The sequence below is a fragment of the Archocentrus centrarchus genome, chromosome 18 (assembly GCF_007364275.1).
Source record: "Archocentrus centrarchus isolate MPI-CPG fArcCen1 chromosome 18, fArcCen1, whole genome shotgun sequence".
Classification (NCBI taxonomy): domain Eukaryota; kingdom Metazoa; phylum Chordata; class Actinopteri; order Cichliformes; family Cichlidae; genus Archocentrus; species Archocentrus centrarchus.
Window position 1 is genome coordinate 7,320,634 of NC_044363.1, and position 24,607 is coordinate 7,345,240.

Consider the following 24,607-nt stretch of genomic DNA (forward strand, 5'->3'; position numbering starts at 1 on the left):
CATTAGCTCACCTCCCTTCTTTCTTTAAGCCAAGCTAATCCTTCAGGCAGAGCAGATTTAAAATTCCTGCTGAGCCTGGGGCCCCTTACTGGATTCATGCCCAACCTATTGTTCCAACAACAATCATGTTGGCACTGCTCTATCCATTTGCTCACATACACACTTATATATAACAAAACTGAAAATAAAGTAGGTGAAACTGCTCTCTACTAAACACAGCCTGGGCTTGTTTTGAGGATGTAGCAGGAGTGCAAATTCACAAAGTGAATCCAGTTCCATAACTATACTGGGGCACACCGTTATATCAAATGATAGAACTGCTATTATGTTATATTATAGAATTCACATCATGTGTGCATATGAAAAAAAGAGAATTATCCTTGAAGATTGGCACTGATTATTAAAGACTCAGAGTATTTGGAGTAATGCAACCTTATATGATCACAAAGAGGATAGCTTAACTGGGACTTTCATTTAAAATAATGATGTAATGATGATGTGAATAGAAAAGATTGTTTTTGTGATGAAATATAAAAGAACAGACACTGACAATGAACTTTTACATATGAAATCTATTTAATATAAAATTTTGCAGTAAAACAAGTTTCTACCTTTGATTTTTCTTCCCATTTATTTTTTCAGCAGGTAAAACAATTAAAGATTAAAAAGATGTTCAAGGCTGATAAACTTTTATCTTTGAAAAATGCAATCTAAAATAATAAGTAGCCTGTAACAACAAATTCTTAGTAATAAATTTTGAGATATCAATCTAATGATGTTAATATTTTACTGTGCAGCACATGAAGAAAATAAAAAGCACTCTAAGAGACTGTGACTGAACCCGTGCAGACAACAAAGGTTAAATCTCACTAAAGTTCATGTCCTGGTATTCGAGAATCACTCAATTAACTCAACCCATGAAACCAGATTTCTAATAATGCATCATAATAATTCAGTTAAAATTTACCTGTAAAGAAGATTGGAAAGCAAAAGTAGTACAAAAAAAAAACTGACTGTTCATGAACTACATGGAAGTTTTAATCAAATTACAAGCAAGGACTGTTGGTAAAAATGAAAGAATGTGCTCACAGTATGTTTAGATAAAGAAAGGGCTTTAAAGAAAAATGTGCCTATCCCAGCTGACACTGCAGGGAAGAGACAGGATACAGCCAATTTACCATCACCAGTTAATCATATATATCTTTGTGAGAGCCACCTGAACACCAGGTTCTACAGCTAAATCCAGAATCAGTGCATTAGAGCTCATCTCGGATTTCACTTTTAACTGTCTCTTTCTTTGCAGCTTTGTTAATCTTTTTTGCTGCCCTGATTGCAGACTTCATTGATGTCTCGATCCACCCATGAGGGAAGGCTGTGTGCTCACCAGCAAAGTGCACCCTGCCTTCATTTTTAAAGAGCTCTGTAGCATACTCTAAGTGTTGATAAGGTGTGAACAGAGCGAAGGCACCCAAGCTGTAAGGATCCATGCTCCACTTCTTCACCAACACCCCTGTGCAGAGAGCCCTGACCTTCTCACCATGAATCTTTGCCAAATCTCTCAAAACCAGCTCTTTAAGGTCTTCATCACTTGCACCTAGAAAGAGTAGTGAGTCATCAGACCAGGTGTAAGAAGCCAGGAGGACACCGATGGTTTCATTTTTTATGAAACCGTGGCTGGGATAGTAGATGAAACGAGAGGGCCCATCTGTGATGCTCTTTCCTCCTCGGATGTTTTCATCCTCCCAGAACTTGTTCTTGAAGGTGAGCAGGACTTTAGTGGAGCTGTCATAATGGACGGACCTCAGGGCCTCCATCTTTGGGATGGAGAGAGGGGGATCAAAATCTATGAAAAGAGCTGCTTTGGCTGTTGTTGTTACCAGGATGGCATCAGCTTGAAGTTTAGTAAGAGAAGACCGTTCACCACTCTGGTAGGATACAGTGACTCCTTTATGAGACTGGCTGATATGCTTGACTGTGGAATTAAGAAGAATTGGAACATCAAGGTCCTTAAGAAAAGCTTTGGGGAGAAGGTCTGACCCACCAGTCACTTCACTGTACCTTTAAGATAAAAAGAAAGATATGTATATTTATTTTGTGACTTTTGTACTAAACACTTTCTAATAAACATTTATACAGTTTAGGTTAGTTTAAGAATAAATTATGGTCTCCAATATGTTTTTTCCTGGACATAAATTTAAGTTTTCCTTGTTTCAGACAGAAATTCCAACACATCACATCAGCAAAGTATGCAATTAGGTTAAAGAGGACATATCATGCTTTTAAATCCTTCCATTTCATATGTAAATCATTCACTTGTGGTCTATATAAAGTAGAACTGCAATGCTTTGGTCTGAATTCCACGTTATTGAAGCTCCACAGACCCCTCTTTTACCCCTGTTCTGAGGCACGTCTTAGAGCAACTCCTTTTGTTGCTTAAATCTGAATGAGACATTTCATGCCCCGCCCCCCTCCAGGCTGCAGAGCGTTCCACTCCACCCCGTTCGGCCATTTTTGTAGTTTGCCAGTAGATAATCATATCACTGCTATCAGAGAAACAAGCACTTCGAAGAGGCTCTGATGCCGGGGGGGGGGGGGCGCATGTAACGAATCATGTGGGTTAATCCACCCAACCGAACATTTTGACTTGTCTACTTGCAACTTTGGCATAACTGAACTTGGACTACAAATCGCTGTAAAAAAAAAAAAATAGATTCACAAAATTGGTTAGCCGGAAGTCCATGACCTTGTTTAGCAGTTCAACAGCAACTACTGTGATGTAATAGACAAGAAAACGTAACAGGGAATAGAGAAAACTGAACAGACTGAAAATTATAACTCAAAAAGTATATACTGTAAAGATATCTACACAGTACTGGGAGAGAATACATTTAAATTTCCTGCACTCCTAGACACTCAAAGTACACTACAAAATGTATTTAAGGGCTAAAAAAGTGGATTTTGCATGATATGTCTCCTTTAAGACAATGAGTTGCTCTGTCCTCCACTTCAAATAATTAAAATCTAAAGCTCCACTAAAGATGTCAATGAACACTTAATACGCAGCTTTTTAACTGGGCAACGGTGAATAGAAAAAATCCACAACTTTCATCCTTAAACACATTAAGAATTTGATTTAATTCTCAGAATATTTCATGACCTGATTTATGTCACTTATAACTTTGATCTCTCCTGTGAAATAAGTTACATTTAGTATAGTTGAAAGGCCTTACGTGACATTGTCACTAATGTAAGTTTGGACATAGATCATTTCGGTCAGTGCGGTGTACATAAGACTCTGTTCGTTAAGGAGGTCTCCAATCATCCTGATGGCTTCAGGACTCAGACCAGCTTCTTCTTTCAGGTACTCCTGTTAGGCAAACAAAGATTCTGGTTATGAAATCAAAGTGATTCAGAACAAAGGATCAAACTTTAGCTATCATGAACTTTACCTTCACTGAATAATGGTCAAATTTATCCAGTGCAGCTTTACAACCATGTTGTTTAACTTCCTTTTTCACCTACAGAAAACATATATCACATGAGATAATGTCACATGTACATATTCAGTTGCCTATCTGCACAGACTCCTATATGGCAAGCAGATGTAATACCTGAATGAGCTCATATTGATTTTGGACTGCTCAGAGCTGTGTTAACCTCACATTAGACAGCAGATTACCATCAACTCATCTAGAGTTAAGGTTGAGGTTTGTTTTAACCACATGCTAAAAAGGACGGTTTTCAGAAATGAGGACACGTTGTCGGGTCGTGGTGCGGCTCTCTCCCACTGCCCCTCTTATCAGGCGGAGGTGAGACCAATGGAAGCAAGTGCACCTTGATAGCAGCTTCACACTTTACAAAAACTCACTGGAGATGAGCAGGTTTTGTTTCCAGGATTTAATGAAGCACATAGTTAAACAAAGCACAAGAAAGCAAAAAGCCCTCCCGGGAGTGAGTGCCTTGGAGCTGTTGCAAAGGTGATCGAGGAAAAGCAAAAAAGAGTGCTCCCTCCCAACTTTGCCTCTTCCTTTTATTGCCCAAACTCACACCTCCCCCTGCTGTTATCAGGACCAGTGGGCATAGAAGGATGCTCCCAATCCACTATGAAGCGTACTAGTTTGATCCTCATGCAATGGCTCCAAGACTGTTCTCCGGGCTGTCATAAACAACTTTTCCTACATGAAAATACCCCACCGGAGCACTACCACGCCCTTCTATCCATATTTTCACTTACTTGAAACACTTTTAGGGCGGTCTTATCTCAATACACAAATTTACTCCCTTACATTATTACAGTAAATCAGGTGGGACTTCAACCCCCCTTTTCGATACACACACTCCCCACTACTCGACCTTCACACTGGCAATGCTGTGTCAAAAGTGCACTGTGTACAAAGGTGAGCCTCTAAATATGAATGAGTGCAGTTCTACTAGTGGAAAAAACCAAGGCCCTGGGCACTGCAGGCCTCAGTCCTTTGCACTCACCTAAAGCAGTGGTCCCCAACCTTTTTAGAGCCTCGGACCGGTTTAGCGTTAGAAAATATTTCCACGGACCGGCCTTTAATGACCATAGTCAAGTGTGACATTTTCTAAGTATAATAATAAACGTGAATCCACTGTGTATTCGTATGTATCTCTATCAGCAGCGTCCTCGCAACATCGCGCCACAACATGAATAACATGCTCTCTGCCCACAGTGCTCCCTGATAACGTGCCTTCAAAATAAGAAACACCGCAAAAACAAATAGTGTAGAAATCGCCTCACTCTGATTCAAATGGCCCAGTTTTTGGTCTAATATCGAATTTCGCTGCAATGGCTTCTGCTTCATCTCTGGATTTGCGTCTTCAAATTTTTTAATCTGATATTTTGCTCGTAAGTGCGAGTTTGTAGCTTACGCTTGCCGTGATTGTATCCGGTGAAATGAACTGATACAGACACTAAAGCGTCTCATTGTTAGCATTGTTAGTGTGTGTAGCTGTGCATGAAGGAGCCGATGCATGGAAGTGGGCGGACGGGAGCTGAGGAGGGCTTTAGCGCTAAATTCATCCGGCTTATGCGATCACATTTAATTGGAAATTTATTACAATGGGAGGTAGGTGAATATCCTACTGATGTAGGTGATGATTTTATTGGAATTAATGTTACAAAAAATCAGGACCTGCAGATGCCATCAGACTAGAGCGAAAACCCGATTTGTGCGATTTCGACTTAGGCGATTTTTACTGTATAAAGCGCATGAAAAAAATACAACTCACCATAAGGCTGAATCAGTGTGAGCCCTGAGCTTGTTTCTCTGTTACTCATTTTTGCTGGCTTGTGGTTTGGCTGGGTTCGGCCGATTTCACATGGAGAGTGGCTGCAGAGCGGCGGTGTCGAGCGCTGGAGTCAGCACTGGAGTCGATGTTGATAAATAAAAATGGTAAATGGACTACTTCTTATATAACACTTTTCTACTCTTGTTGAGCACTCAAAAAATTAAACAAGCGTTATGTACGTCAACCAACCAATTTCGTTAGACAAGCATGAAGCTTCTGGGTTTAATTTTAGCGGTATCACCTGAGTAGAAACGTGTTGACAGGTGAAGAGGAAGTTATGGAGGGAAGTAACGGAGAGAATCCGCCCACTTTTCAAAATAAAACATCGTTCGGACTCAGATAATAAGTAAAACGGAAATAATGTAAGTTATTTATTCTTTAAGTGTGACCCGGTACCAAATGTCCCACGGCCCGGTACCGGTCCACAGCCCGGGGGTTGGGGACCTTTGGACTAAAGCATGCAGTGTTTCAGTGTGTGTGAGTGACAATACAGGTGACAAATAATATATAATGTGACCATTAATCCAGTGTGTGTGATTAATATATGTAACAATACATGATATAAAAATATTGATGGTAAATACTGATGTCAAAATGATAAAAATACACCACAGCGTTACCTTTTTTATTTGGATGCTGTAAACATGATTTGTTAATTATTTATTTTTTAACAAGAGGAGTGGACACTGACGTAGTCCAAACCCTTCCCCTACACCTAGATGGAGTAGTAGATGTGCAGAGACTAATTGGACACAGATGACTCTGCAGTTAGAAGATTGTTAACCTTTCAGAACAGCTTCTACATATGAAAAACTACAATGAACAGTTAACAAAATGCACTCATCAAAATCCAGAAAGCGACTGCAATTATTTTGCTGCTTGGGAGGCATTACAAAGTCTTTTCTGTCCAAAAAAAAGGATGTTACAACAAACCTTAAAAACAGTTTGTCAGATTCAATTCAATTCAATTTTATTTATATAGCGCCAAATCACAACAAACAGTCGCCTCAAGTTGCTTTGTATTGTGGGTAAAGACCCTACAATAATACAGAGAAAACCCAACAGTCAAAACGACCCCCTATGAGCAAGCACTTGGCGACAGTGGAAAGTAATGAGATGAGGGTGTTTGGACAAATCAAATGGTTTTAGATTGCAGCTGTGGTCACGTACATCACCTTAATTTTTGCCACTGTATCAAAAGAACAACAAATGTACGCAATATGACAAAAAACAATTTCCATGTGATGTGGTTCTTTGTTCTCATGATCATATGTCTTTGAATTCTAGTTAAAGAGCTCTTTTAAAATTAAGAAAAACTTGCAAATAAATAAACTATAGAAATCCACATTCTTTGTACTTAAAGGATAAAAAGATGAGTCACTGTGCAAGGTCAAAAGTGTTCAGCTCAAAAATAGATCTGTTAGAACTACCAGCTAAACTAAATCAACCTAATTAGGACAAAAATTGTGGTGTTTGTGTTTAAACATTTATTGCCTGCTAGTAGAACCTCCTTACCCCTCCACGTACCTTCTCTAAAGCCTGCTGTAGAAGAGTGTCAGCTGATTGATGCATCTCATTTTCTGTTAGATTGTACTTCAGGATGTTAGGGTTTTCCTTCACTTTGTATGTCTTCTGTGGCTTTATTCCATTCACCAGGTAGAACGTGTTGTTGTTGTCCATGATGAACTCATTCAGCTCAACGCCCAGGTCTTTAGCAAACCAGAGGAGGATGCTGTTGAACAGAATCAGGTTGTGAGTGTCCCCGGAGATTAAAAAAAAAAACAGGAGCAGCAGTAGACTATCACCACTGTTGTATTGAAATGATTAGTTTTTAAATAACTACTTTAACTCACTGATGAGAACTCGGGATCCTCATGGCCCCAAATTCAGCATACCAGCCCTCTTTCTCATTCCTGTAGGTCTCCACACGCCCACCGACCCGTCCACTAGCCTCTAATATGGTGACCTTATTTAAATATTACAAAATACAATTTATATGTATTATTAATATCTATGAAATGTGGGTTGTTTTATTTAAGAAAGAGTTGTAATAAAGGTTAACAAAAACCTTCAACAGTTTTTACTACACCAGGATTAGTCATGTTAGTATAGGACTGCTGCTACTTCTAGTTAACATACTGTAGGTAGAAGAAAACCAAACGTCTCAAAAATCTAAAATTCTTCCTAAAAATTAAAGCAGTGTATTACACACACCGTATGTCCTGCTTTGTGAAGTAGCCGAGCAGCTGTCAATCCAGCCATGCCAGCTCCAACAATGACAACATGATGAGGTGTGTTTATTCGTGGAAGACCGTTCATTGCTGTCTGCAGCAGCTGATCGTAGTCAGTGTCATTCAGACAATCAGCCAGGCTAGACTTCCAGCTGGTCCCAGTGTGGATTTGATACACTGTGAGCAACAACACACTCACAGAGACTAAAGACAAGAAATAATTAAACACAGTGAATATCAGCTGAAACAAATATTCTATCAAAACAGAAATCAGTTTTTTAATGCCTAAAACGAAGCAAAATATCAAAGGAATAGATAAATGGCAAATGCTATTTTTTTATTTGAGCAACAAAAATGACTTTTCATGTTAAAAAAAAACATATTTATAACAAAGAGATTAACTGTGACAACAATAAAATCTATAGATTGATTAATTAGTATTTAATTAGCATTTTGGCTTGGTTTTCAGTTTTCACACATTAAAATAGTGCTCTCACTACTTTAGTAAAACATTGAAAATGTGACTCACATAATTTCACCATACGTGGATCCATTTGTCTATTTTTCTTCTGTGCTGTATGAACAGGAGTGCATGCTTTAATATATAGGAACAAATAATAAACTACAACTGTTTGTTGTGTTTGTTTGATAAATCATTTTAGTCCTCTTTGAACTATAGAATATCAGCTTACTCAGTTTGGGATACGGAAACATAGCATTGGCGTAGCAGTGCCTTCAGTCTTTAGTATTTGGTACAGTTGAGAGTGATTTTATAAAAACAGTAATAATTGAGTAAACTGATAAATATTTTCTGTTAATCAGTTATAGTAAATTATTCATCACTTAAATCACTGCATGCATTCGTATTTCTGTTTATACTAGTTTTTATAGAGTTTTGCTATATTCCTTCAATTCAAATCAAACAGTAGTGCTTACCCTGTGGGGTTCTGTCGAAATTGAGATTGAATCAGAAATTATTTGTGACTAATGGTGAGTCTTCTTATATAAGGAGAAGAACAAATATTTACATAACCTGTCAGATCATGTTGTTTTTCCCGGCATTATTTGTAAAAGGTGTATACTTCTTGCTCTGCCTGTGGCGTTCCTCACAGTTTTCTCAGGAGGGGTCTCTCTGTCTCTGTGACTCAGAGGAAAACATGTACACTGGTTTGGGGTAGTTTGTGCTGGGACCTCTTTCCCTGGCTCTTTGTTTTGAGTTTTCTTACTGACAGCGGCATTGCTGTCTCTGTGTTGAAGCTCTTTTACCTTTTCTAATTTTTTTCCAAATAAAAATCTGTATTTAACCCTAACTGCCTGTCTGTTCTCTTTACCCAGCTTCATTTTTTGTTGCTCCCCACATTACCTCAACAGGGACACAACAGGGGACAAAACAGCTGTCCAGCTACTTTGTGGAGCTAGAGTGACAGGCCCCTACCTTTGGAAAGCCATGAAAGAGCTAGGGGAAAGTCAGTGACCCCTATTGACCATGCACCTCAGCATCCGCTGACCCTGCTGTGATTTTATGTGGCGGCCGCTTGAGGTGCTGTCGTTCCCAATTGCTTCCACTCTGTTACACAACTATGAGCTGACTGTGGATTAGTATTGGTGAGGAAATGTCATGACTGGACCTGCTGCACAGGCGGCATCTATATTGTCAAAAGTATTCACTCGCTCATTCAGATCATTGAATTCAGGTGTTCCAGTCACTTCCATGGCTACAGGTGTATAAATCAAGCACCTGCTTCTACGCAAACATCTGGGAAAGAATGGGTCGCTCTCAGGAGCTCAGTGAATTACAGCGTGCTACTGTGATAGGCCCACACTACTCACTAGTAGCAAACACCAGAGAATCCCTTGTCCACATGCCACTTGCAATGTAGCCCTCAAAAACATATATTTATGAATGTGAGCAACAGATGGGTAGTGATGGTATGATGAGGCCTGATCACACAAAACCCCGTTTAACAGATCATTTAGGAGTGCTGACATCTGCTGGGCATTTGATTGATGTTATGTTACATGTGTGCTGGTGGCTGTTTTAGCATAATTATACAGTTATTATGTCAAAAGCTCCATTTGAGGTATTTTAAAGCAAGATGAAATAAATCTGTCCTGACTGTGGTCTATCTAAGAATCAGTAGCTCAGTTGTGGTATATCAGTGAAGTATTATATATAGCCAGTGTGTGGTGTGTGTTTGTGGATCAGCAGTTTTAGGAAGTGCTTGGGTGGGGGGTGCTTTATTTATTTTTATTCAGGAATATATTTTTTGAGCTGTGTTGGGGCTCAGGTAATCCCCTCTTTTTGATATATATTTTTAGTGGATCAGACTCAGATCGTGTAGGGAACTCTTCCTGTATTTCCCGCAGCTCAGAGGCAGTCACGTGATTTCAGCTCGTGGCTGAAATCCCTGTGGTTTGCTTTCCACTGAAAGAAATTATCTCATTATTTGTAAACTTGTGCAAACACTATTCTTTTCCCATGAAATGAGGGTGTGAAGATAAGAATTTGAGAAGTTGCCAAAAAAAATCCGCGCACAAACCAGTCACAGTTCTTTTTGATTTAGATTTGGGGTTAAAGCATAATTTGTGGTGAAGAACAGGAAAAGAGTAAATGTGTACATTACCAGTCAAATTTTTGGACACACTCACCCATTCATCTAAAAGGCTAAGTGTGTCCAAGCTTTTGACTGGTACTGTACCTTTCAGGTGACTCACTGTTATCTGGAAGGGTGGATGTTTTATTTGGTACTGAAGGAACTTGCTACCAGCTTATTCCTCCCAGGTTTCAGCGTGTTCATTTATTGAACAGGAACTACACAACACAATGGAACAAGGAGTCAATTATTAAATTTAATTAGCCGTTTTCATACAGTTTACAGATTAATCTGGGTCTGAAGTGCATACCATGCCCAGTGTGGTACTGAACATGACATGAAATAAACTTGGTTACATCATTATACAAAACCAAATGTGGAAAACAGAGAATTTCAACAGCTGGGTGTTCAGATGACCTCGGAGTTTCCCTTTATCGTTTGTTTGGTCTCCATCAGTGGCTGACCATTGCCCAGACAGAGTCCTTTTTATCTGTTATTGATAATCTGTTAGTGATAGAGACATACATAGAACGAACACACTGTTCTTGGCTGACACCAAACAATATGAGCTTCTGTGTCATTAATCAGTTATGCTTATTTTCCAGTCTAAGACAGATTTCTCAGGCAAATAAATGTAAAGATGGTAAGAGCAAACATATACCATGAGTATATTTGAAACTTCATGAAAACTCATTTCCTTCAGTACCTTCAGAAATAGAGAAGAAACCAAAACAACCAACACAACACAAATTACATACACAACCTTTGCAGTTTCTATAGAGCATCAAACCCACCTGCATTAAACTGTTCCCCCATTTGTTATTTCTTTAAAATACTTATGTATTTTTTGCAGAGGTGGGAAGTAACGAAGTACAAATACTTCATTACTGTACTTAAGTAGATTTTTCAGGTATCTGTAATTGAGTATTTAATTTTCTAACTACTTTTTACCTTTACTCCCTACATTTTTACACACGTATCTGTACTTTCTACTTCTTACATTCTCAAAACAAGCTCGTTACTTTGGGTTTAACACGTTTGCATTTCCAGTCAGTGCATCATCAAACCTCAAACGATCTGAGTCCAAATGGAGGAATAATAACATATAAGAGACAGTCGTACTGGCGTATCCTCCATCATCAGGGCTTATCGGGTAGAAAGGGATTAAATACACAAACCCCATATAATTAATCTATCATTTATAGCGATATAATCAGAAGTTACAGTGGGCCGATGTCCATAAGTTGTGTTCGCGGTACTTCAGCATTTAGCTAACACTACAGAGGCGCGAGCATAAAGAGAGTAACGTGCAGCAGGTAGTTTTAAATGCAGTGTTTCTAAATGCTCAACAAATATCAGCACAAAAAGTGTGTGCAGTTTGTCACACAGTGAGTCTGCTAGCTAAAGAAACAGCTGCTGTATTTCCAGAGAGAGCAAAGAATGAGCGATAACTTCACTCGGGTGGAGAAAGATGTAAGAAAGAGGAAGGAGAGAGCAGCAGCAGCAGGTCAGCTGATCACAGCCTGCACACCAACATCATTTACTGCAGCTCACAATAGAAAGCTGTGATTGTTCTCCCCATGCAGAGCCACTACAGCTGATCTTAGGGTTCCTCCACCTTCTGAATCCCACTGTAACCCCTGAGTATCCTCATAACATATCCATAACAGACGCAAGTACTCTGTCTCGGCAGCCCCTGATGGAGACTTCATAAATGATAGAAATGGAGACTTTGAGGTCACCCTGTTGTTGAAATTCTCTATTTTCCACATTTTGTTTTGTATATGATGTAACCAAGATTGATAAGCTGTGACTATATGAAACTGTGAGCTGAATTCGAATGTGTCGGCACTTCATGCCATCCCACACGGGGATGAGATGCAGTCCTGACCCAGATTAATCTGTAAAACTGTTGGAAATGGCTTTATTAAATTTAATAATTGGACTCTTTATTCCGTTGTTTGTGTCATTCCTGTTCGATAAATGAACACGCAGAAACCTAAAGGCTCAAGCAGCACGTTTTTTAAATTTCTTCACTTTACAGAAAAATAGCAGGTTGAAACATCCTCCAAAGAGTTACTTTTACTTTCTTATTTTGAGTACATTTCAGAGCCTGTACTTTTTTACTTTTACTTAAGTAAAGAAGTTCAACCTGTATTTCAACTTTTACCAAAGTAATTTTTAACACAAGTACTTGTACTTCTACTGAAGTATAGAATGTCTGTACTTTTGCCACCTTTGATTATTTGTACATGTATGTGATGGGACTATAAAGATATATGAAGTAGTTTCTGGGCAGTTGAACAGTAAATCTGCACAGTGAAATTCTCCATCTGTGAACCATGAACATTCAAGTTGTGAGATATTAAATTGCAAAGTAAATGTTTGGACTGTCTAAAAGGTTATGCAATCACCCAAGTAAGAATGCTCGTGTATTACTCAAAGTTACTTAGTATAGTCACAAAGATTCATGTGTTTACACTAAAGTGTTGGACAACCATTGCCAACAACAGAGTTGTGCTGCTGTCACAGGTAAAACTAAACCACTAAAGGTCAGATTTACTTAATGGGGCACTTCCCCCCCTCTTACACACAGTCTTGTCACTGCAATCTCTTTGGAAATACTGACAATATGTTTTTATTATTTTTACGTCAAAACCCAGTTTGCAGTGGTGCAGAGTGTTATTAAAGCTGGGCCTAAAGGTTCCCATCTGCATGCAGTTTCCAGTGAATAAACCCACAAAAGTAAGAACAGCAACACTAAGACTTGTGTGACAGTTTGGGGGCGTGTGAAAACATGCAACTTTATCATTCTGAAGAAATAGATAGAAATGCAGACGTGTCTTTCAGCGAAGCCACCAGTCTGGTTTTGTTGACCTGCAGAAACCTTATAACACAGATTTATGGCAGCATTATCATGATTGTAGCTTGGGAGGGGCCTCCTCCTTATTGTTGTAATAATTTATATTCCCTGACCTTATTTAGCCTGTCAAATATAACTTATTGAGGTCCTGAGGACCTAAGCACTATATCCCAATCCTAAGTCCTGTTCTCCTTTCCATATTCAAAGAAGCAGCACAAATTTAGAAAGTGACAGTTTTTTTTTCTTTTTGACTTTACTGATCAGCTGTTGCAGCAGCATGAAACAAGCTACCACTTGTTCTCTCTGAGTACCAGACCACATTTCAGTTAGAGACGCTGCTGACCACAAACTTGTCTGTTTTAGAAAAAAAAAAGTAATGCGACACATTCAGAAGTGGTTGACCACAGTGGATGCATTTATAATCTGCAGCAGCGCTTCTGAACAGCATTTATAGATGAGTACAAAGATCAAGCAAATGGTACAAGTTGGTTAAAGATCAACTGCTCAGTAACAGACGGGGTTTTTCTTAGAAGTCAAACTTTATATGTACTTATAACTATGTGGGTCTGGCAGACAGTTGAATCTAACTGAATAGATACAAAATATGACAATTTATAGACATGCAAATTTAGCTCTGCTAACAATGTACATCTTGTTCCATTCAAAAAACAAAAAACAATACTGTACATAATAAATCTGGGGTACTTCAAGGTTTTTCTTCTTACTGAGACGGGGTTATGACTTCAGTCAGCTCTCACTCTACGACCTGTAAAGCAGACAAAGTACAGAAAAATAATAAACACGTGGAAACAATTTGCTATTCTGCATATTAAACATTAATATTTACTGCATAAAGCCAGACAAGTAGGAATTTCTTAATCTAAAGCATTACTTTTCTTGTTGTCTGTAGTGAATCAAGGGTTAATTTTACATATATTTTATACCGTGGCAGTATGATCTAATATTTGGGGATTAGTATAGCTCAAAAGATCACAAACTACACATATTCCATTCCATGATCTGGCGGCCTGTCTACAGACAGCACATCATCCAACAGCAGCTCCACTTTTTTTTTTTTTCTGTGAATCTCAAACATCTGACAAACTCTAATAAGAGTGTTGCTGAGTCATCACATTTATGTTCTGGACATTTATCAGAGGAAATTAACAATAACTGAATGTGGTACAGAATCATGAAGAATCTCATTTTTCCTGTATATGTTTATTGTTGGCTTGTGTTTTCATTTGTTTAGTATAACTGAAATACTGAAATAAGAGTGTTTAGTAGCTTCATGTGTTATTTTGAGAGCAAGCTTTTTTCCCTCCCTCTCTGCTCTCCACTATAGATTTTCCCCCTGGCCACCATCTTGGCTGCTCTTTCTTTGAAGATGTTGGAGGAAGATCAGTTAGCAGGGGGAGAATGTGGAAAAAAATCATCTCGATGCAATGAAAACGTTCCTCATGTGTAAGTCATGTTTAAAACAGTTCGAGTGTGTTGGGATTTTTTCACTCCATTAATTGTTTTGAATTTTATAGTTGATATAGCGGTGCTGCCATCTCCTTCTGATTCAGTTTGTTTATTGATAGTGGCATTGCCGTCTTTTGGAGTTAAGATTCTTCCTTTTATTTATTTAATAAAAAATCTTACTGTATGTTTGGTCTCTTTGTTTTCATTTTTATCTATTGTTGCTCCCCACAGTACCCCCAGACTTTATTGTGGAGACATATGAGACTTTCATTTTTTTGTTAAACTTGTTTTTATGGAAAAAAATTTGTTAAAAAACACTTCTGCTGCTGCACTGCGGTGCATAGTATTAAAATGTTGTCCATGCATTTGTGTCATAATGCTTAGACTATTGTAATGCCTTCTTTACTGGCTTAAATAAATCATCTGTATCCCGGCTCCAAGTGATACAAATTGCAACTGCTAGACTTTTAACTCGTTCTAGCAAATGAACACACATTACTCCTATTCTGTTCTCTCCACACCGGCTCCGGGTTACTATTAGAATTCAATTTAAGATCCTTCTGCTTACATATAGAGCTTTAAATGGACAAGCCCCTGACTATTTATCTCAGTTACTAGTTAAATACATTCCTACACGTTGTCTTCGATAAGAAGAACAAAATCTCTTGGTTCCCCCACGCACAAGATTAAGGCCTAGAGGAGAAAGACCTTTTCAAGCTATAACCCCCAAGCTCTGGAACAACTTACCCCTTGAGCTCCGCAGTTGAAAACTTTTTTGTTCAAACAAGCTTTTCGTTAATTACTCTCATTTTATTCTCTTTTTAATCTGTTGTTTTTTGCTGTTTTTTATGTAAAGGCATAATTTTTTTTTAAATTGATTAATTGTTTTGTACAGTGCTTTGTGATTTTTTGTCTGTGAAAGGTACTTTATAAATAAACTTTACCTTACCTTACCTAATATTATAAAGTTCAGTGGTTACACATTTCACTGACACACAGATCTCTTTGTAGTAAATTATTAAATAAGCAAACTATTAAGTATAATATTTATTTATTTATATTTATTTATAATATTTATGTATAGCTGGAAGGTTTCAGGCATTTTTACCTATTCTTATATATTAGACAGATTTTATGCTTAAAGGCGGCTGCTGACACTAACACTATAAACTGATGTGTTCAGTGGAAGTTCATTGAAGTGTTGCTTCTTGTGTGATTACAGATTCAGATTCATGTTTTCCAGGCTGCCCCTGAACACGTCCTAAATCCTTCAGCCTGCAGCAGATAGAAGAAGGTGTGCTGCTGTTCCTGTGCAGGAAGATGCTGCTGCTGCTCCACAGACACAGATTTGGATGGAGGAGCCAGAACTTTTTGTTAGACATGTGAAACTCTGACATTTCCCAAAAACTGGACTAACAGGATGTTTTATAACTCCAAACTTGAATTAAAGACTTTCTTTCCTTAGTTTGATTAATCTGAGTTGTAAATGATGATTTTGAGCTGAACTGCCTAAGTTTGATGTCTGAATGTGTTTAACTGTTGTTAAAGTTAAAATGTTTTAGATGACTACAGTTTTTGCCACAATTTATGACCATTTCATTTTGAAGTCATTGTAACTATCACACTGATGGGCAACAAGCTCACTTTTTATGGAGGATTTCATTATTTCTGCTTTACTTACTGCAAAATGCTTTATAAGATTTCCAGAGAAAAATATTAACTTTGCTTTAATGTTCCAGTGTAAACTTTTACTGTATAATCTGATCTAAGATCAGCCTTCACTGACAGATGATGGCTCTCTGACAGCCACAGCAGAGTTACTATTAATATAAACCTACTTTACTCTTTAACATTTAACTAAAAACGGTTAAAGTGGATCTATTATCAGTGAACTGCAACACTTAGAGGATAAACTCTCATACAATGTGATAATGGAATCAAACTGTATTGGGGAAAGTGGGATTTTAGGAAAATAAATTTAGCTGGCATAATGTTAGCTTATAACCAGCTGTTGTTGCTGCTAACTGTCCTTACAGCAACAAGCCACAAGCACCAGATGAGCGCAAAAAGGAATGGAATTGATCTGTAATCCTGATCCATTCCAGATCTGTCCCGCCTTGCAAGTGGACTCAGATCTGGACCCAGTTTGCAGATCCGTTATGGAGTCTGTGATGCATCCAGGGAGGATCAGTTCCGGAGTCACTTTGCGCTCTGGGATGGAAGTGTCTGTCCATCACATGTTATCTGCATACAGCACAAAAGGCATCTTTGGCCTCAGTCTTACCTACTGTACTGCAGAATAGAAGGGATCCTCTGCTATAGGCTGATAGATACCGGCTGAAGACATCTTTTTGATGGTTCCTGCTTCTGCTCCTACAACATGGGAATTAAATCAGTCACCAAAATTTTCACTTAATAAAACATTTATTTCCCTTAGATAGTTACAAATTACTTGGTGATGTTTATGATATTGTTTAACTTCAGTCTTACTATTAAAATATCTGTTCACAGTTGGTCTCACCTTCCAGCTGAGTTTCCAAGACATAGTAAATGCATGTAGAGGACAATCCATCTTCATCTGATGGAGATGGACAGTGAGAGTGAGGGATCAGATAACCACAGTAACATCAGTGATGCAGAACCCTGTTTGCTACTCAGTGCAAGACTAATTCAAAATTTTAGAAAAATCAGTTAGATTGAAAGATCAATGTCACTCTAATATTGGCCCATAATATAAGTCACTGCTATAAGGAGAGTGAACCACCAAAAAAGTAAAGTAAAAGAGTTTTTGCTCTTAGTCTGGCAAAAACATCAGCTGCTCTTAATATGTTCTTTGGCTACGTTTCATTAATTTAGCTTTGTGCTAAGCTAGGCTTCATTTTGTGGCTCCTGCTCAAAACTTTACAGATTTACAGATATCAGCGAAAAAAAATCGAGTTCATGAAAAGCATGTACAGTATATTCCTTAAAAAATCTGAGACATTTATTTATTTATTAAACATTTAAATCTATCTATTTTTGTGTTCCTTTGTCTTTTAGTTTTGTAATTTTTTAAAGATATTTATATACACAAATCATGAAGTGCTTTGATAATCATGAAGTGCTTTGAGAGGCTGGTTCTCCAGCCCATCAAAGACCATCTGCCCCCCACTTTCGACACCCATCAGTTTGCATATCGTGCAAACAGATCCACAGAGGATGCCATCGCTGTAGCTCTCCACTAGGGGTGCAGGAAAAAAATCGATTTGAGCTCGAATCGCGTTTCTAACATTGAACGATTCAGAATCGATTCTCATTTTCAAAAAATCGATTTTTTTTTCGGGTGCGGGTGTGCCTTCTCAGCCACCATAGTGCTAGGCAAAACAAGGAAGCAGCGTGGCGTGTGTGTAGTGTCGTGTTATGGTGTTTGTTGTTGCGCCGCTAAATTATGGAGGATGAAGAAAAAGAAATCCAACCGCCTCCGCGGTCTTTGAAAGCAACCATTTGGAAACACTTTGGGTTTTACCGTCAACCCGGGTAAGAAAGGGCATGACATGACTCATGCGATTTGCAGAGACTGTAACGGTAAAGTATTTCGGGAATACTTCAAATCCCCGTTCTCACCTGGAAAGACATCACCCAGAGCACGCTTCACCACTTTGAAAAACTGCCACTCAATTGTGAACGGGCAAAGAAGATAACAAAATCCATCGCTTGTTTCATCGCAAAAGACCTGCGACCATACAGCGCAGTGGAGAGAGACGGCTTCAAATTCATGATTAAATAATTCATTCATTCATGATAAAACCTTTATAATTATAAAATCTTTATAAATGTACTCTGCTTTCATGCCAGCAGACCGGAGTAGATCCTGAGAATCGTTTTGAATCAAGAATCGTTTTTGAATCGGAAAATAATCGTTTTTTAATCGAATCGTTTGGATTTGAAAGAATCGGAAAAAAATTGAATCGTGACCCCAAGAATCGATTCTGAATCGAATCGTGGGATTCCCAAAGATTCACAGCCCTACTCTCCACTCTGTGTTGAGCCACTTGGAGCAGCAACAGAGCTACGCTCGTATGCTCTTTGTGGATTACAGCTCAGCGTAATGTAACTGTGCAACACCCACATCTCTGTGCAATATTATATTATTCATACTGAACAATATCTATCACTCCTATATTGTGTAATATCCAGTATTCATTCACTAGTGCAATATTCATTCACCAAGTGCAATATTCATCATCTTCATTATTATATGTATACACGCATTTACTTTCTTACAATGTACAGATGCACCAATGTAGGTATGTATGTATATATTTTTATACATTCTATTTTTTGTATATTTTACACATTGTTTATTTTCTGTATATCTCTTGATCATATTGATTATACTAGATTATAATATTTTTATAATATTTTTATTTTAGAGAGTTTGATTTTCTGTTACATGGCACTGAACAGGAGTGGCCCTCCAATCTCATTGTACATCCTGTATAATGACAATAAACGCATTCTATTCTATTCTATTCTATTCAACCACAACATCAAACAAAACATAATAAAATAAATATCTACCTAATCCGTCCAACATTGTTTTCCTGGTTGTGACTTCATTGAAATAATTTTTTGGCTACTGTTTAAGATAATAATTTAATAAAAATAAATTAATAAAGGTCACTAACATACCTTCCTTCTTCCTGTTTTTTTTTACAGCAACATATGTCGTGCTGCTTGCACTTACTGTGCAAACACCTGTGTAGACAGAAAAAACTAATTATTACTATCATTATTATTAATATTGTTTTACTATTATTTCAGCAAGTATTTCTCAGATCATTTCATAATCATCTAATAAAGATTTGGAAAATCAGAAATTCCTCTAGCCTTTGCCAAATTTCCCTTCAAAGTGACCTAAGACATTACTGCTGTTTCGCTAAACAACAATTAATATAAAATATCGAAACAGTGTTTTGATCTGTTTGATCTACCTTTGTTGACTGACAGCGCAATGCAGCAATATAAGAAAAACAAAATAATTTCAAACATTTCTCGCCAAATGTTAATTAGCAGATTTTTTCATGTGTCACTTGTTAAGCCGCAGTGACTCCAGATTACAGCTGTTTAGAAACCATACGATTGGTTAACACACTATGACTGTGAGTGCGCAGAGCAGCAAAACAAAAAAAAATGAACACAAAGTTAATATTTATGTTGTTTTCTTTACCTCTGTTCGAGCAACCGTTGCCAGAGTGATACAGTCCCACTGCTGCCACCAACAGAGGGCTGAATAAAATCGTGGCAATGATCCAAAATGTCCCATTATAGGAGGAGGAAATGGTCATATTGCTGTGACTGTCTGGATTAGTTGCTGAATTTACATTTCGAGAGACTAAACGGTGGTTTGAAAAGAGAGAAATGTTGAAATGAGAAAAGAAAGATTAACCATACAAATGTTCATGTTAGCTTCTTCAAACTCACACATTTAAAATCTTGAAAATCAACTTGAAAGCTTCTAATACAGCTTAAAGGTTTAGTACACCTGAATCAATTTACATTTGCACTCTGGCAATTTCCCAATATTTCAGAAATGCTTCCTACAAACAGATTCAGCAGCTGCTTTAAAGAGCATCAGCTCTCAGTCACTTCACATGCATTTAAACCTCATTTTAAACACCTCAGAGTCTCACCTGTGACTTTCAGCCAGCTCTCTGGTGATTCTCCAGCTCCTGAGATGCTGCACTTGTAAAGTCCTTCATCAGACTTGGAAACTCTGTAGATGTTCATGTTTCCTGTGGAGCTTCTGTGGATGTGACGTCCATCTTTATAGAAATCAGCTGTGAAGTTGGAGGAAGAGGTTTTGTTTCTGCAGTGAAGAGTCACAGTTTGTCCCTCCATCACAGGAAGAGCAGGAACCTCCAGGATCACAGAACCATCTGAAAAAACATGCATTTGATATTTATGTGATATTACATTTAATTATAATGAGTCACAAGATATTGTAGTCTTGCTCCAGATATACCAGTGAGAGATGTTGATGATGTTGCTTCTCTTCCCTCCTTCAGTCTCAGTCCAGTACTCTCCACTGTCGTGTTTATAAACATATTTAATGGTGCAGGATGATCCCGTTTGTGTTCTCTTATTACCTCCACTAAGGAGGTTATGTTTTCGGTCGCGTTGGTTTGTCTGTTTGTCTGATTGTCAGCAGGATTACTCCAAAGTTTATGAGCGGATTTCGATGAAATCCTGTGGCCTGGTTGGAAATGACATGAGGAAGAAGTGATTAAATTTTGGCGGTGATCCAGATCACGATCTGGATCCAGAAATTTTTTTAAGGATTCTTCACTATTGCGGCATAGGGGGTTTATTGTTGTCTGGGAAAGATACACGTATTACAGCGTCAGTGACCCTATGGCCTTGGTGGAGGTTTGCGCTTTCTGAGTGCTTCTAGTTAGTTTTGCTACATGCTTTTAATTTCCCTCAGAACTTCACAATAATTGAACCCTTCAATGTAAAATGTTACTGATTCATATTCAAAGAACTACGATCTGTTTGGAGCGATACTCAGAGAAACTGCATCTGAAACAAAGAAGCAAGATTCAGTTTAGACTTTTACTGCTGAAACTGCTGCAGTGAACTTAAACCATGAAGGGATAAAATGGTAAATAAAACAAAAAATGCAGCATAACTTCTGATGATTAACTAGCCATTTTCAGATTTTAAAAAAACTTGCAGACACAGTAACCTTGATTACCATGAGTGCTGTTTTTTGAGACTTTCAGCCAGCTCTCTGGTGATTCTCCAGCTCCTGAGATGCTGCACTTGTAAAGTCCTTCATCAGACTTGAAGACTCTGTAGATGTTCACGTTTCCTTTGGAGCTTCTGTGGATGTGACGTCCATCTTTATAGAAATCAGCTATGAAGTTGGAGGAAGAGGTTTTGTTTCTGCAGTGAAGAGTCACAGTTTGTCCCTCTATCACAGGAAGAGCAGGAACCTCCAGGATCACAGAACCATCTGAAACAACATGGATTTTATATTTGTATCATATTGCATTTAATTAAAAAGAATCATAAAATCTTGTCTCACTGCAAACGTACCAGTGACAGAGATGTTGATAATGTTGCTTCTCTTCCCTCCTTCAGTCTCACTCCAGTACTCTCCACTGTCATCTGTATAAACATGTTTAATGGTGCAGGATGATCCTGTTGGTGTTCTCTTATTAGTTCTGATACATGATTGTAATTTCCCTTTGAATTTATGCACAATTTCACAATAATCGACTCCTTCACAGTAAAATGTTACTGATTCATATTCAAAGAACTGCAATCTGTTTGGAGCGATACTCAGAGAAACTGCATCTGAAACAGAGAAGAAAGATTCAGTTTAGACTTTTACTGCTGAAACTGCTGCAGTGAACTTAAACCATGAAGGAATAAAAGGGTCAATCAAACAATGAAGTGCATCATAACTTCTGATGATTAATTATACCAGAGAATGAGGTTCAATCACAAAAGAACATTTTTTCCCTACTTTTTTTTTTTTTCTTTTCCTGCTCTCAGTGGAGACGGATGCATTTTTCTCTTCTCCCCAGCCTTTCCTATCTACCCCTGCTTTTTGCTGCTTCGCTGCTTACAGCGTCTCTTCACACATCCCCGAACTGGAATTTAAATTATGGATCTGGTCAGCTGGTCTCTCGATACTATTGATGATCAAATTCACATCACGAGGAGATTGGGAGAAGGGGAACCCTCTTTCCTCTGGCCCGGCTACAAACCCGGCTGGTTATGTTATGTTATGATTCCCGTGGGGATGGAAGATAACATTCCTGGCTGCACTGTGTGGACGTGGCATTTATATTGATACCAGGATTTTTCCCGAATTGGACCTGGGGATACCTGGTTTCTGGGCAGCTGTTCAGGCCCTAGTAAGGCTGCCTATGAGGGATGCAGAAACAGTACGAACTCAATCAGACTCAGTAGAGCTGAATCGAAGTGGATTTCATCTGGAGGAGTGTTGGAGTCTCTGTTCTGCGTGGCAGAGTAGAACCAAAAATTCGGATGATTGGATTTCTGAGAGGTAACCAGAACACTGTAAGGTCTGTCAGTAAATAGTTATGACGGCCTGAACCAAAACAATTGCACTATTTGGAATTTGGCTCCCAGACGGCCTTGGATGCTGTCTATCTAAATCCTCTCCTAGAGGTGTAAACAGATGCTCTTCACCCCCGCCCCGTGTTGTGACCTGTATGAACTGGTATCCTGGCAACCAAGGCTGACTGTACCATCTTATCATGAACATTATCATGAACTGCTGGTCTGGAAGCTGTGTGTCCATCACAGTATCCTGCTCGTCTCCGCTGGCAGCCCCTCCCCTACCCACCCTACTGCTCTCCAGGCTTTAAATGTGCTGCTGCTTTGCTGAGGTGTTTTTTTGGAACCTCGTAAGGTGTTCATAATGAACACAGTACGAGATGATTTTTTGAACCTAACTATCCCAGTGTATCTCTTTCTGTTTTCCTGCTAAAGGTAGCGCCGGTAAAACAGCTGCATGACCTCAGACACCTGTCCCCCCTGTTGTTGTCTGTCTCTATGTTTGTATTTCTTGGATGGGTGTTCTGTTAACTGTAATTTCCACATTGTGGGACTAAAAAAGGTATTCGTATTCGTACTTTTTCTAAATATTTTGCTCCTCCAACATGATAAACAGTGTTCATATAAACGAGCAAACAGCAGGTACTCACCAACTTTCTGATCCTGTCCATCCAGCAGAATCACAACAATCATCACTGAAGAGACAAAATGTTACAGATTTACTGAGACACTTGTTGACTCTTACAACTATTAGTAATGATAAAAAATTTTTTAAAAAATTGTTCCACAAAAATACAACAGCCTGCTTTGTCTTGAAGTAAAAACAAAGAAAATTGTCACATTTGTATCAACATTAATAAACTTCTTCAATCATGTGCAAACAGAGAAAATACTCACACAGTCTTATACACAGAGCTCTGACCTCCATATTGTCTTGCCACAACCTAAAGACCAAAATGTAAAGACTGCTGCAAAAAAATATTTTAATATCAAATATTTTCACAACCTAATGCAATGCAATAATCTAGTATTACACAAGTAGTTTCCAGAGAAGCTGAGCTGCTTCAGTGTTGAGTCGAGCTTCAGTGTTTCAGTTCACTCTCAGTGGGTGGAACAAGAAGCAGTTCAGACTAATACTGTGTTTGATGCAGCTTGTAGGTGGTTCATGTTTCCTGTGCCCACATCCTCATGTTGTTGCACTGCACTGAGATCAGTCACACGTAGGAGATATTTATAACCTCTGTGAGGACACTCAGGGACTCACCAAAGTCACTGAAGCGCTTTTCAGGCACAGGAGAGTTAACACTGCTGTAGATAATGTAATGCCATTCTCTCATTCAAACATGATTTATATTCATAAAGTATCATGAGAGTATCTGTGCATGTGCAATATTTGCCATACCTGCTTATGCCGATAAGCATAAAAAAATCCCTTTAACTAACATCAGGTTGGACCCACTCTGACCTACTTTATTTGTGGCAAAGTTGTTGCAGATTTGTCAGCTGCAAATGACAGGAGAACCTGTCATGTTTAAGAAACTAGTCTGAAATGATTCAAGCTTCGTGACACAGATCTTATAGTACTAGAAGCAGTCATTGGAAGATGAGTACACTGTGTTCGGGAGTATGTCAAGAATACCAGCAGCAGTAACGTAAACACGGATCCCTCAGAACGGAGGATGAAATGTGCTGGAATGTGGGAGCAGCTTGAAATGTTACAATGTTGGAACCTTGTGCTGGAAAATCAGGAGAGGAAAGAAATTGGGGATGATTAATAAGGAAGTAACTGAAACTGTTATGTTATATGTTCTTTGCAGAAATTGAACCAAAGACAAAATATCTGAGACGAAAAATATGTCCGTCAGACCCAGACACCACACAAGGGTTAACATGATTGTTTATTTTTTTCATGTGTGAAACAAAAATTCCTCCTGTCTTATCTTCACTGAAGAGGACAGTGTGAGCTGGAAGATACAATCATATATAAATAAAACTTTGGCACACACCCACAGACACTGGAGTTTTATAGTTTAATTATATTTAGGAAATAAAGTCCAACTCAC

At 38.4% G+C, this 24,607-nt stretch overlaps 2 protein-coding genes across 2 annotated transcripts; both read right to left on the minus strand.

The window, feature by feature from the left end:
* Positions 1-1,256: 1,256 nt before the first annotated feature.
* LOC115797236 (L-amino-acid oxidase-like) lies at positions 1,257-8,101 on the minus strand. The gene is made up of 7 exons (XM_030753756.1): positions 8,077-8,101; positions 7,531-7,751; positions 7,170-7,282; positions 6,844-7,048; positions 3,450-3,518; positions 3,231-3,367; positions 1,257-2,058 (listed from the first exon to the last, which is right to left on the minus strand). The coding sequence occupies exons 1-7, from the start codon at positions 8,099-8,101 to the stop codon at positions 1,257-1,259; spliced, it is 1,572 nt and encodes a 523-aa protein (XP_030609616.1).
* Positions 8,102-16,755: 8,654 nt separating this feature from the next.
* LOC115796638 (high affinity immunoglobulin gamma Fc receptor I-like) lies at positions 16,756-23,481 on the minus strand. The gene is made up of 7 exons (XM_030753002.1): positions 23,442-23,481; positions 23,195-23,239; positions 21,552-21,812; positions 21,208-21,468; positions 20,144-20,389; positions 16,993-17,049; positions 16,756-16,844 (listed from the first exon to the last, which is right to left on the minus strand). Exons 1-7 carry the CDS (start codon positions 23,470-23,472, stop codon positions 16,756-16,758), a joined length of 990 nt encoding a protein of 329 aa, XP_030608862.1. The 5' UTR covers positions 23,473-23,481.
* Positions 23,482-24,607: the final 1,126 nt, after the last annotated feature.